General features: G+C 40.1%; 3 protein-coding genes across 4 annotated transcripts; 1 reads left to right on the top strand and 2 right to left on the bottom strand.

Annotated features, from left to right (window-relative positions):
- Positions 1–426: 426 nt before the first annotated feature.
- Positions 427–2,208, top strand: LOC116210869. 2 transcript variants are annotated; one of them, XM_031544980.1, is made up of 4 exons: positions 427–909; positions 1,112–1,141; positions 1,530–1,727; positions 1,981–2,197. In XM_031544980.1, exons 1-4 carry the CDS (start codon positions 808–810, stop codon positions 2,026–2,028), a joined length of 378 nt encoding a protein of 125 aa, XP_031400840.1. In that variant the 5' UTR covers positions 427–807; the 3' UTR covers positions 2,029–2,197. The 2 variants fall into 2 exon arrangements, with proteins under 2 accessions (XP_031400840.1, XP_031400841.1); XM_031544981.1 differs by lacking the exon at positions 1,112–1,141 and having other exon boundaries at positions 443–909; positions 1,981–2,208.
- A 52-nt stretch (positions 2,209–2,260) lies between these two features.
- Positions 2,261–6,647, bottom strand: LOC116210868 (dihydropyrimidinase). The gene is made up of 12 exons (XM_031544979.1): positions 6,489–6,647; positions 6,044–6,211; positions 5,607–5,658; positions 5,014–5,286; positions 4,694–4,905; positions 4,185–4,305; positions 3,549–3,636; positions 3,361–3,439; positions 3,135–3,263; positions 2,989–3,041; positions 2,753–2,909; positions 2,261–2,599 (listed from the first exon to the last, which is right to left on the bottom strand). The coding sequence occupies exons 1-12, from the start codon at positions 6,573–6,575 to the stop codon at positions 2,408–2,410; spliced, it is 1,611 nt and encodes a 536-aa protein (XP_031400839.1). The 5' UTR covers positions 6,576–6,647; the 3' UTR covers positions 2,261–2,407.
- Positions 6,648–7,138: 491 nt separating this feature from the next.
- On the bottom strand, positions 7,139–11,747 carry LOC116210870 (dihydropyrimidinase-like). Its single transcript, XM_031544982.1, has 12 exons — positions 11,407–11,747; positions 10,956–11,126; positions 10,546–10,597; positions 9,943–10,212; positions 9,628–9,839; positions 9,096–9,216; positions 8,438–8,525; positions 8,274–8,352; positions 8,047–8,175; positions 7,894–7,946; positions 7,662–7,818; positions 7,139–7,544 (listed from the first exon to the last, which is right to left on the bottom strand). Exons 1-12 carry the CDS (start codon positions 11,494–11,496, stop codon positions 7,362–7,364), a joined length of 1,605 nt encoding a protein of 534 aa, XP_031400842.1. The 5' UTR covers positions 11,497–11,747; the 3' UTR covers positions 7,139–7,361.
- Positions 11,748–12,470: the final 723 nt, after the last annotated feature.

Consider the following 12,470-nt stretch of genomic DNA (forward strand, 5'->3'; position numbering starts at 1 on the left):
CAACCCTGCAGATCCGACATGTCTGCTCGGGCTGTGAACATGTTGTATCACATAAAAACACCAGATTAGTAATTCCGAAAATAAGTGCAACTCTGATAATTGTCATTTATCACTGGCTACAATCTCTTCACCTGCTTGATCTGCGTCTTAAGTAATATGTTGAGCCGCTGCCGTAATCAGAGCAACAGTCAGGGTCACTTTGTTGATAAGCCGTACACAAAGTCGGGCACCTGTTTCTCAAGGCGAGTAATGCTTATCTGTTAGACTTCCGGATACATGAGAAACATTTTTGCTTTTCCAAAAGACATCAAATGTAAATCTAATAACTTAACAATTACGTGAAGTGTGTCAAAATTCGTAGATAGATCTCGGGCCATGACACATATATAAGAAAACTTAGTTAAGGACCATTGGGATTTCGCTTCGAATGAAGGGATAAGTAATAGCATGACAAATAAATGGAGAGCAAGTAGGACATTGTCTCTCAATGCAAGTTTAGCAAACAGAATAGGTTAGAAAATGAAAAGTTGAGACGGTAAATCGTCCCGTGTGTTCGGATAAGTCTCATGTTACATCCCCGATCTTCTGATCCCTATGATGTTCTATTTTTGGTTCATCTTAATCTCGTCTCCCTCATCTCTCTCTCTCTCTCTCTCATTCACTCATTGTAGACCAAGAACTCTCAACAGAAGCAGTTAACTCAGTTTAAGATAACTTGCCAAGGAAAAGGGCCAAAATATTGAAGGTTCTGAGTAATTCCTTTGTCTCTGGTGAAAGAATACATTAAGGGGAGACACAGGAATTTCTATGGCCGGAAATAGGCATGCCTACGTCGGACTTTATAAGGAACCGCAGGAGTTCCAACATTCCCCGAAGTTTGCCTCGTCTGCCATGGGAGCCCAACCGGAGGTACGACTTACGCTCTGATATCATTCATGACTACGAGCTAGTTTCTTTCTTGGTTTTGTTTTTTCCACCAGAGTATGGCTGCATTTATTTTTTTCTGTTATCTTCCACGAAGGATGAGTTTCGACTCTGTTCTTATCTGCACTTGCATTAGATCGTCTGCTTCATCTTTCCCTTTTCCATGGCCTTCTTTTCTTATTTGCAGACAGTTCTGAGAGAAGCTAAAGACACCGAGGTTGTTTACTATTGTTGGTGCTCAGGGATTAACCTCAATTTGATATGATTTTTCACCTTTTTACACCACCTCAAAAGGACGATCGGTCCCAGTCATTGTCAAGCAAAATTTACCATGAATCTCTCGCGAAAATGGAGTTGCAGTCGTGTTAACTATCTTCCAGCACCCGACCTGGACCGCTCTCTACTTCTGCAGCAGTTAATGTGCAATCGTACCAAGGGGATATTAACCGCTGCAGAGTCGAATCAAGTGGCATATCAAAAGATTTTTCACTTAATGCATGATTATAAAATTGAATTATGTCATTAGATTCATATCATACGCAAGTTCTCATGAAACTTTACATAGCCAGAATTACCATGTACTTACCTGATTCGGCTCTTGTCAGAACACTCATTGGATGGCTGTTCCTCAGTTCGGGGGATGGGATCAGAAGGCCCCAGGAGCTACTGACTATTCAATGGTGTTCTCCCGAGCCCGTGCTAACAGGAAGCAGCACAAGAGCGATCTGACCCGGAGCCTTGGGAACGAGAAGGAGCTTCTCGCTGCTACCCCCTATCACCATCAACCAGAAGACCCCGTTGTGGTATGACCCTCTGATTATACTCTCCCTTTCTATGACAGTATCATGCATTGATGCATAAAGTCTCATACAAATTATTACTTCATCGAGCAAAGGTTCTCCATCTTGTCCCGATCCATATCCCCTTGTATCATATAGATAATGCACATGGATCTTGGCAAGATGGAGAACATGAATGCATAAAGAAAACAAAAACGTTTTCAAACAATGTGCAGTTACAAAGCCGTCATTCTTCTGATATGCCCTATGGTTGCAGAAGAAGAAGAGGATCCTCACCTACATCAACTGCTGTATAAGGCCTTGAAATTCGACCGTTTCTTCAAATCTTCCCGGTTATTCATCCCTTCAGCAAACTGAATATAGTTTTATGTCTTTGGTACGTGAAAGCGTAAGATGAGATTCAATCATCTATCGCGAAACTCAAGCATCTGTAAATCTTTCATGCTGCTAAAATAAATGTCTCGTCTCCTCAATATTCATAATATTTGGCATAATGCCAGAAATTGGGCTTCCAAACATAGGCCTTGGGAATGCTCTGATTGAAACCCGCCATTTATTTCATCATCAGCCATCCGTGTAAGTTTCAGATACAATATACACAAACTAGGGATATAGTACATGCTGAACTCATACGCTTATTCCTATGCTAAATTTTGGAAGGGAAAAGAAATGCATCCACCATGCTATTCTGTAGATCTATATCGCTTTGCAGGAGCTCTAAGGGAGGATAGATAGATAGCATCAGTTTTGTCGATTCCTTCGAAAAGATAACTGAAGGGTGGCATTTTCACGTACTTTCCTGAGCCAGGCGTGACCGTAAGTTCATTGTTTACCCAAACGATTCTTCCTCCAGCGATTGTCACTTCAACTTTTCCCTGAAACACAGGACATCATTTTCACTTCCAATATACCTAAGAATTAACAACATAATCACATGGTAGGCTGAAAAGTGAAAACATACTGATACAAGTATGTCATTTTACATATAAAATGTAACTAAAGCTACGCTGCGGCAATTGAAATATTACCTTGCCTCTCCTTCCCTCATATATGTTTGTATCTGTTCTAGAATGGTGGGTGTTTGCACTTATCTCAAAGCTTGAGTTTGGGTTCAGGATGATAATATCAGCATCAGATCCAGCAAGAATAGCTCCCTTCCTTGGATATATGTTGAAAATTCTTGCACTGGCATTAGAATAAACCGTTAATGATAGCAGGATCCCCGCTGATAAATGGCATATTATAAAAAAGAGTAAAAAGATACCATTCTGTGCTTGTTATTCGTACGTAATCAGAGACAGAGATTTGTCCCGATTCCTGAAAAATTCAGAGAATTAGATCAGAACTACGTTCTCCCAAAAGCCCATTAGGTGGTTGTAAAAGTTATAGGAGTCTCTCATATTTGCTTACCACCATAGTATCCCAAACCAGATGCATTCTCTCCTCAATACCATTAACGCCATTTGGGATTTTTCGGAAATCATCGATTCCTAGAGATTTTTGTGTGGAGTTAAAGGCACAATGGTCAGTTCCTACGAGCTGCAGATTTTAAAACACACACGGTGGATCAGAAAGATATTTATAATCTCTGATATCCCATTTTGATACATCTAAAATATAGGAGAGAAGGAGGAACCTGCAGAATCCCCCTAGAAAGAGCAGCCTGGAGAGCTTTATCATGCCCAGCTGCTCGAATAGGTGGACTCATGACATACCTGAGAGTATGGGATATAAGGTTCAATAAAAGAACAACTAAGAGCACAGAGAGAGAGAGAGAGAGAAGAGAGAGGGGGAGAGAGGGGAGAGAGAGAAAGAGGAGTTTACTTTGCTGCAGTAACAAAATCAGTATCCCAGAGCCCAGAATCATCCAGGACTAGTCCAGAAACGACTGGCTCCCCAATAACCTTCTGCCCTGTATTTTGCAGAATACGGGGACAAAAAAGAATAACTAATGAAAACGCGGATGATAAACAGATATCATGGTTAATACCACTCAATTATTCTGTTTCACACATCTCAATGAGTATGTTGACACACTCTCCCTTGATGTTTACAACCAGAAACCACATATTTGTAGGCATGGATTATATATGCAGGAGACAAAAATTTCTTGATAAGCAGCAACGAGAGCTGTTCCACTGATCAGTGAAATAAAAAAACAGAAGCTTTTTTGCCTGCAGTGGCCCCAGCAAGGAACCATAAGACCCTCATAAAAGCCTCAGAAGAGAGAATCATATGACGGTAGCTCTCCTGGATAATATGTTCTGCTCAGATTTGCGAAGTAACAGTAAGTCAACCAATTTGAAATTTGGAAATTTTTATGCTGGTTATGATCTTTGAAGAACCAGACTGAAAATTCGGGAACGAAAGTGATTTGAAATTTCTGTGACTTGGATCATATCATGAAAAAAGAAAGAAAATGATTGGCATGAGTATCTAGATGTTGGATTCTTCGTGTACCTGATTTTCGAGCTTTCGCAATTTCTTCCATCGCATCGATGCTCATCACATGAACTACGTACAGAGGTGTGTTCACAAAAGCTGCCAGACGAATTGCTCGAGCAGTTGCTTCTCCTTCTAACTGGATGTAAGAGAAGTTCACAAATTTATCAACAATCAAATATAAAGCAAATCTTTTATAGGCTGTAGCTACTTTCCCCTATTTAAATATGCCTGTACTAGACAATGGAATTCGAGTGTATCCAATTACTGGAAGATTTTCAAAGAACTTGGACAGTCTAAATGGGCCCGATATTGACATTCTGCTCACGAGTATGGCCTACTTTAAGATTTACTCTCTTCATAAGTCTTCAATCCATATTTAAGAAAATCCAGTGTCCCATCCTGTTACTGATAACATTCTACTGCAGAATACTGAAATCTGTACCACCTTTTTATACTTTTATAGCTGACTGAAAGAATAAGCACTCTCACCAACTTGCAGATCTACCAAAGTTCAGGAAAATTACCACTGCAGGCCTTGAAAGGGCATGCCCTTCTGGTCCCGTAATTCCAAGCTCGATCATTCTTTTCTGACCTTCAAATACCGCATCGCCATTTTCTGCATGAACCATAGCCAACGCCCCTAGAGACTTACACTTCTTAAATCCTTCTAAGAGAAGTTCGTCATTGACCATGAGGATTCCTTTATATGCCATGAAAAACTTGAAAGAATTTATGCCTGCAAGACAACGAAAGATATACTCTCAGCAGGTCCATTTCACCAATTTTATGTAGAATCACCGGTTCAAATTTATTGACAATTTTCATCAGCTCTGTGACCATTTACCTTTCTCATTAACCATTATTTCCATTTCTTTAGAAACTGTGTCATCCCATTTTGTGATGGCCACGTGGAAACCATAATCCATGGCAGACTTTTTGGCTTTCTTCTCATAGGCTTCAAAGCCAGCTGTTAAACTTCCACCAACTGGTATAACAAAGTCAATATGCATAGTTGTCCCACCAGCTAATGCTGCAGCCTGACCACTGAAGAAGTCATCAATTGTCTGATCGATACCCATAAACTCCATTTCCAAATGAGTATGCGGGTCGATTCCTCCTGTCAATACAACATGGCAGATTTTCAAATATATTTGCGAGGTCAAACAAGAAAGCGTGAAGATATATTGTCTGTCAGGGAAGAGATAGCTGATCTGAAGGCCATGACTATTTTAAACAACTGAATTAAGTGATTATTACACGCATGATTGCCTCTTCTTGAAACTTGAAGGATTAGAAAGAGAATTAGCTCAACGATCTACAGTAACCTAACTGAGTTAATAAAGAGAACACTATAATTGCCATTCAGCTGAAAATCTGTTAATATAAAAGCAGGCAAGATACAGATCAGGCAATGAGCAGAACTTATATGAGCTATACCTGGCATGACAAATTTTCCAGTGGCATCGAGCACTGTAATGTCATCCCCAACCTGTCAGTGGAGAGCTTGCAATTAAATCTTGATACACAACTAAAAGAGAATGTAGAATTGAGTCCCTCGGGAGGAAAGATGAAAACGGGCAGATTTCAGCTGAAATACTGAAAATTTGAACGCATGAATAAGATGCTCGAGATGATGAGACAGCCACGAGAAGAAAAGACATGAATCTCAGTTCCCATTTAAGTAAAGGGGAAACAAGTATAATCTCAAGCACTAGGTAACAGTTTGACATCAAGAAATGAACTTTGCAGTTAGAACGGCTTGTCGAGATTGCTACAGCTATAATTACAAGTCATGGCCAAAGTAATATACGTGAAAAGACAAAACTTTTCAAGAAACAATTATTCGTACCGAAAAGAAACAGATTGATCAGTACCTTGATATTGGGCCTCACAGCAACAATAATCCCATCCTCAACATAAACATCAGCAATCTCTTGGTGATGAGCATTGACAACAGTTCCACCCTTAATCAATATCTTAGACGACGATGCCCCGGAAACTCCGCAGCCAGAGTCCCCATATCCAATTCTAGCATCACAGAACTGCCACAAGAGAATCAATGAACAGAAACAACAGACCCCTCGTGGTGCCAAGACCATTGCTCGACCCAGCAAACACAGTAATCAATACTCAAAAATGCTTCTTTTAATCATTTTGAGAAAAAACTGACAGCAGCCCATCTCATTAATTCAAGAAGCACGATAAGGGGAAGCTCAGATACTGTCGTGTCACTGCTGTCTGTCAGCTCGGCCACTCAACACAAGTCAACGCCATTGATTATCTGCTTATATGCCATCATCATCGGCAACAAAAGGATACCTGATTTGTTGGGTCAGACGCTGCAGCTGAAGTAGCGATGATAAGAAGAAGCAGAGCTGAAAGGCAATGGAGGGCGAGAGAATCCATGGATGGATGGATCAAAGGGCTCACCGGTAGTGTTCGGGACCTCCTGTGGTCTACTTTTCAAAGTGTCTGATGACAAAGAGAATAAATTCGCTATGTTCGCGAGCATGGAAGAAAGTGGACCCGCGGTGAGGAAACTGCTGCCCGGATGGTCCACTGGGGCCCACCCGTAGATCACGACCGTCCACATCACCATCATCGGCAGACGATTAGACCGGTCCGGTCCGGAGCGAGTGAGTGCGTGCGTGGACGAGTGCTATTGGTCCGTTCGAACCTGATTGATGGAGTAGTTGTACGGTCCGAGCGATCAGCTCGAGAGAATCTTCCGTTGACATTTTTGAAGATTCCGAGGATCTTATACCATATTTTGCCTCTCTTTTTTTTTTTTGCCACACCATATTTTGCTAATTAGGTTGGTTAAAAAAAAATTAAAATAAGTAATTCATGATTAATTGATTGATTAAAATCTACCTCATAAGTTTCACATTGTGGACAATGTGATTATTGTTTCGCACATTATGTCCGAGTTAAGAAATGGAAGCCAAAAATCCATACACCCGATTACAGAAACCAAAAAGACGCCGGCCATTGTACCCGAATGAAAAATATGCACCGAATTAACAAGAAGTTGGAGCCCGCTTGCATCACTGTTCTCCCAAATCCATAAGACTGGGGAATGCTTTCATCATCAACCATCCGTGTAAGTTCAGATAAAACATACGCGAGTTACGGATATATTACTCCTTCAACTCATACACTTGTGCTAAAATTTGAAAACGAAAAGGATCTTCACCACGCTCGCTTCACCGGAGCTTTAAGGGAGGAGAAATACATAGCATCGACCTTGTCGATTCCTGCGAAAAGATAACTGAAAGGTGGCATTTTCACATACTTTCCAGAGCCAGGCGTGACCTTAAGTTCATCGTTTATCCAAACGATTCTTCCTCCAGCAATTGTCACTTCAACCTTTCCCTGAAACACAGGACTTAATGTTAACTTCCAACATACCTAACAATATTAACTAAATATTCGCCTGGTTAGCTAAAAACATAACTTAGAGCTAAGTTGCGGCAGAAATTGAAATATTACCTTGCCTCTCCTTCCCTCGAAAACGTTTGTATCTGTTCTAGAATGGTGGGTGCTTGTACTTATCTCAAAACTTGAGTTTGGGTTAAGGATGATAATATCCGCATCGGATCCGGCAAGAATAGCTCCCTTCCTTGGATATATGTTGAAAATTCTGGCACTGGCAGTAGAATAAACCATTAGCAATAGCCGGAACCCCACTGATATATAAGGAGGTTGGAAGAGTAAAATATACCTTTCGGTGCTTGTTATTCGTACGTAATCAGAAACAGAGATTTGTCCTGATTCCTGAAATATTCAGAAAATTTGAGATCAGAACTAATATGTTCTCCCCAAAGCCGATTAGGTTGTTGTAAAAGTTATATAGGAATCTATCCTAGCTGCTTACCACCATAGTATCCCAAACCAGATGCATCCTCTCCTCAATGCCATTAACGCCATTTGGGATTTTTCGGAAATCATCGATTCCTAGAGATTTTTGGGTGGAGTTAAAGACACAATGGTCGGTTCCAACAAGCTGCAAAGTTTTAAAATGTAGACGGTGGATCAGGAAGACATTCATAGTCTCCGATATCCCAAGTTGACGCATCTAAAATATAGGAGAGAGGTAGGAACCTGTAGAATCCCTGTAGAAAGAGCAGCCTGAAGAGCTTTGCCATGCCCAGCTGCTCGAATAGGCGGACTCATGACATACCTGAGAGTATGGATATAAGGTTCGATAAAAGAACAACAAAAGGGGAGAGAGAGAGAGAGAGGCAAAGAGAGAGAGAGGAGTTTACTTTGCTGCGGTAACAAAATCAGGATCCCAAGGCCCAGAATCATCCAGGACCAGTCCAGCAACAATTGGCTCTCCGATAACCTTCTGCCCTGCATTTTGATGAATTTGGGATAAAAGAGCGGCTATAATGAAAATTTGGATGATAAACAAGATATCATGGTTAAAGCCACTCAAAATCTGTCTGATGCATCTCAATGAGTATGATGCTACACTCTCCATCAATGCATCTCAAATAATTTGTTTGTAGGCATGGATTACATATGCAAGAGACATAAATTTCTTCAAAAGGAGCAAAGAGAGCTGTTCTATTGATCAGTGAACTCGGAAAACAGAAGCTTCAATGTGTGCAGTGTCTCCAGCAAGGAATTAAAAGACCCACCTAAAAGCCTCATAAGAGAGAATCATATGACTGTAGCTCTCCTGGATAATTTGTTTTGCTCAGGGTTGTGAAGTAAACAGTAAGCTAATTGATTTAAGATCTACGTGCAAGAAGATTTGGGGAACACGTCCATTTATGCAGGTCATAATCTTTAAAGAACCAAAGGACTGGAATCTCGGGAATGAGGAGTATTTTAATTTTTTTCAACTTGGATTATATCATGAAAAAAGGAAGAAACTAATTGGCATACGAGTAACTAGATGTTGGATTCTTCACACACCTGATTTTCGAGCTTTTGCAATTTCTTCCATCGCATCAATGCTCATCACGTGAACTACGTATAGAGGAGTGTTTACAAAAGCTGCCAGACGAATCGCCCGAGCTGTCGCTTCTCCTTCTAACTGGATGTAAGAGAAGTTCACAGAATCATCAGCGATCGAATATAAAGCAAATTGTTCATAGGCTGCTGCTACTTTCCCATGTTTAAATATGACTGTAGTAGACAATGGAATTCGAATGTATCCCATTACTGGAAGATTTTCAAAGAACTTGGACTGTCTAAATAGACCTGGATAGTGACAATCTCTCAACATTTATAGCCTACTATAAGATTTACTCCTCGTAAGTCTTCAATGCATATTTAAGAAAATCCAGACATCCCTTCCTGGTACTGATAACATTCTAATATTCCTTTTTTGCTAAAATATTCTCCATACCACCTTTTTACACTCTTACAATTGACTGACAGAATAAGCAGATCAAAAGATACGATTTTCACTGACTTGCAGATCCATTAAATTTAGAAAAATTACCACTGCAGGCCTTGAAAGTGCATGCCCCTCTGGTCCTGTAATTCCAAGCTCAATCATTCTTTTCTGACCTTCAAATACCGCATCACCGTGTTCTGCATGAACCATGGCCAGCGCCCCAAGAGACTTGCACTTCTTGAGCCCTTCTAAGAGAAGCACGTCATTGATCATGAGGGCTCCTTTGTATGCCATGAAAAACTTGAAGGAATTGATGCCTACAAGACAATGAAAGATGTACTCTCAGCAGGTCCACGTCACCAGTTTTACATAAAATCACGTGTTCAAATTTAGTTACGATTTTCACGCAGCTTTATTTACCTTTCTCGTTAACCATTATCTCCATCTCTTTAGAGACGGTGTCATCCCATTTTGTGACGGCCATGTGGAAACCATAATCCATAACAGATTTTTCAGCTCTCTCCTCATAGGCTTCAAAACCAGCTATCAAACTCCCACCAACTGGTATAGCAAAGTCAATATGCATAGTTGTCCCACCAGCTAATGCTGCAGCCTGACCACTGAAGAAGTCATCAATTGTCCGAGTACCCATAAAGTCAAAAGCCAAATGGGTATGCGGGTCGATTCCTCCTGTGAACACAACATGGCAGATTTATAATATATACGTGAGATTAATGAAGGCAAGCATGGAGATATATTCTGTCATGGAAGGAATAGCAGATCAGAAGGTCATGACTATTTGATTGACTGAAATATGGACTTTCGAGATCTGATGATTATCACATGCATGTTTGTGTCTTTGAAACTTAATATTATTAGAAAGAGAGTTAACTCAACAATATGCAGTGACCTAAGAGAGTTATAGAAGAGAGAACTATAACTGCCATTCAGCTGAAAAATCAGTCAAACTAAAAGCAGACAAGATACAGATCAGGGAATGAGCAGAACTAGCATGAGCTATACCTGGCATGACAAATTTTCCAGTGGCATCGAGTACTGTAACATCATCACCGATCTGTCAGTGGAAGGCTTGCAGTTAATTCTTCGGACGCAAGTGAAAGAGAAACTAGAATTGCTGTCCCTCGCGAGGAAAGACGAAAAAGGGCAGAAAAAACTCAAAATTTGAAGGCATGGATAAGATGCTCATGATGATGAGACTGAGACAGCCACGAGATGAAAAGACGAGAATACTAGTTCCCGTTGAAGTAAGGGGGAAACAGGTATATTAACACTACTAGTTAATAGCTCGATGACAAGAAAAAGAAGCTGTACTCACAAGTTCTGGCCAAAATATAACATACTAAAAAACGAAACTCTACAAGAAACACTTATCCATACTAAAAATAGATGAATCGATCGGTACCTAGACCTACCTTGATGTTGGGCTTCACATCAACGATGATCCCATGTTCAACAAAGACATCAGCAATCTCTTGGTGATGAGCATTGACAACAGTTCCACCCTTAATCAATATCTTAGATGACGATGCCGCTGCCGAAACTCCGCAGCCAGAGTCTCCATATCCAATTCTAGCATCACAAAACTGTCGCAAGAGAATCAACAAACAGAAACACAGACCCCTCACAGTGCAAAAACAATTCCTCGACCCAGCAAAGCAAACAATACTCAAAAGATTCCTTTTCTAATCATTTCGAGAACATGCAATGACAGCCCATCTCATGGTTTTATAAGAACACGATAACGGGAAGATCATATACTGTCGTGTCCCTGCCTTCTGTCAGCTCAGCCACTCAACACAATATAGCGCCTTTGATCATCTGCTTATGTATCATCATTCATCACCTTCAGCAACTAAAGGGTACCTGATTTGTTGGGTCCGAAGCTGCAGCTGAAGCAGAGGTGATGAGAAGAAGCAGCAAAGCTGAAAGGCTATGGAGGGCGAGAGAATCCATGACATGAATGGAATGGATGTAAGGTCACCGGTACTCTGTTTGGACCTTCTTCAAGCGGGCAGCTTTGGTCTGCTTTTCAAAGTCTCAGATGACGATGGGGATAGATTTGCTACGTTCGCGAGCAGGACAGGAGTCGGACAGTATCGTCGGCATGGACCACTGGGGCCCACACGTCGATCACGACATTCAACACATCACCAGCGGGTAGATGGATGATTGATGGATGGCGTAGTGTGCGGTTCGAGTGATCAGCCGCAGAGAATCATCCGTTGACTTTTTGAAGATTCCGGGGACTTATGTCCTATTTGCTCGTTGGACGGGCAAAAGATGAAGGGATAAATTAAAAATCTATCCAAGTTTCTAATTATTACATTATTAAAAGAAGTATAGTCATATATCTTTGCTAAAATAGGACTGTTGACTGTTCACTCTTCATCAATTTTCAATATTTTTTCTCAATATTTCAGCAACACGTGATCATATAAATCTTAAGTCAACGCAAAAATTATGAATATACTTTAAATTGGAATTTGATTTTATTTGGTTTTAAAATTAAAATCTTACTCAGCCCAACCCTGTCATATTTTTCATTAAATTTAACAATATAATCATTATTTTTTATTTTTTTCTAATTTAATAATAAATTTTCTCACATATTTTTTCTAATCATTTTTATAATTAATTTTTTAATAATAAATTTCTCATATACTTTTACATATATATTCTCGCATATCAAAATATTTGTCAACAATTACAATCGTTCACAAGATCAAGATAAGTAGGCTTATTATCCAACTCCAAAAAGACTTAGGTACCACTGCATATTACAAAGAAACAAATACTACAACTAATAGTCGCTTACAATCTGGATTTTGGATCTATAAAATAATAATTTGAAGGGGTATAATTTAACACCAACATCAAATAACTGTAATTGATAGTTTTAGGTCACAAAAGACACGATGAGTCATATT

The sequence above is a fragment of the Punica granatum genome, chromosome 6, assembly GCF_007655135.1.
Source record: "Punica granatum isolate Tunisia-2019 chromosome 6, ASM765513v2, whole genome shotgun sequence".
NCBI lineage: Eukaryota > Viridiplantae > Streptophyta > Magnoliopsida > Myrtales > Lythraceae > Punica > Punica granatum.

Coding starts and splice junctions, on each gene's coding strand:
- LOC116210869 (XM_031544980.1), top strand. CDS start 808: ATGGCCGGAAATAGGCATGCCTACGTCGGACTTTATAAGGAACCGCAG. Junction 910..1,111: donor CCATGGGAGCCCAACCGGAG/GTACGACTTACG, acceptor TCTTATTTGCAG/ACAGTTCTGAGAGAAGCTAA. Junction 1,142..1,529: donor GAGAAGCTAAAGACACCGAG/GTTGTTTACTAT, acceptor GGCTCTTGTCAG/AACACTCATTGGATGGCTGT.
- LOC116210868 (XM_031544979.1), bottom strand. CDS start 6,575: ATGGATTCTCTCGCCCTCCATTGCCTTTCAGCTCTGCTTCTTCTTATC. Junction 4,306..4,693: donor CCCTTTCAAGGCCTGCAGTG/GTAATTTTCCTG, acceptor TCTTACATCCAG/TTAGAAGGAGAAGCAACTGC. Junction 3,042..3,134: donor TGGTTTGGGATACTATGGTG/GTAAGCAAATAT, acceptor TGAATTTTTCAG/GAATCGGGACAAATCTCTGT.
- LOC116210870 (XM_031544982.1), bottom strand. CDS start 11,496: ATGGATTCTCTCGCCCTCCATAGCCTTTCAGCTTTGCTGCTTCTTCTC. Junction 9,840..9,942: donor GATAATGGTTAACGAGAAAG/GTAAATAAAGCT, acceptor ATTGTCTTGTAG/GCATCAATTCCTTCAAGTTT. Junction 8,176..8,273: donor TTTCTACAGGGATTCTACAG/GTTCCTACCTCT, acceptor AAAACTTTGCAG/CTTGTTGGAACCGACCATTG.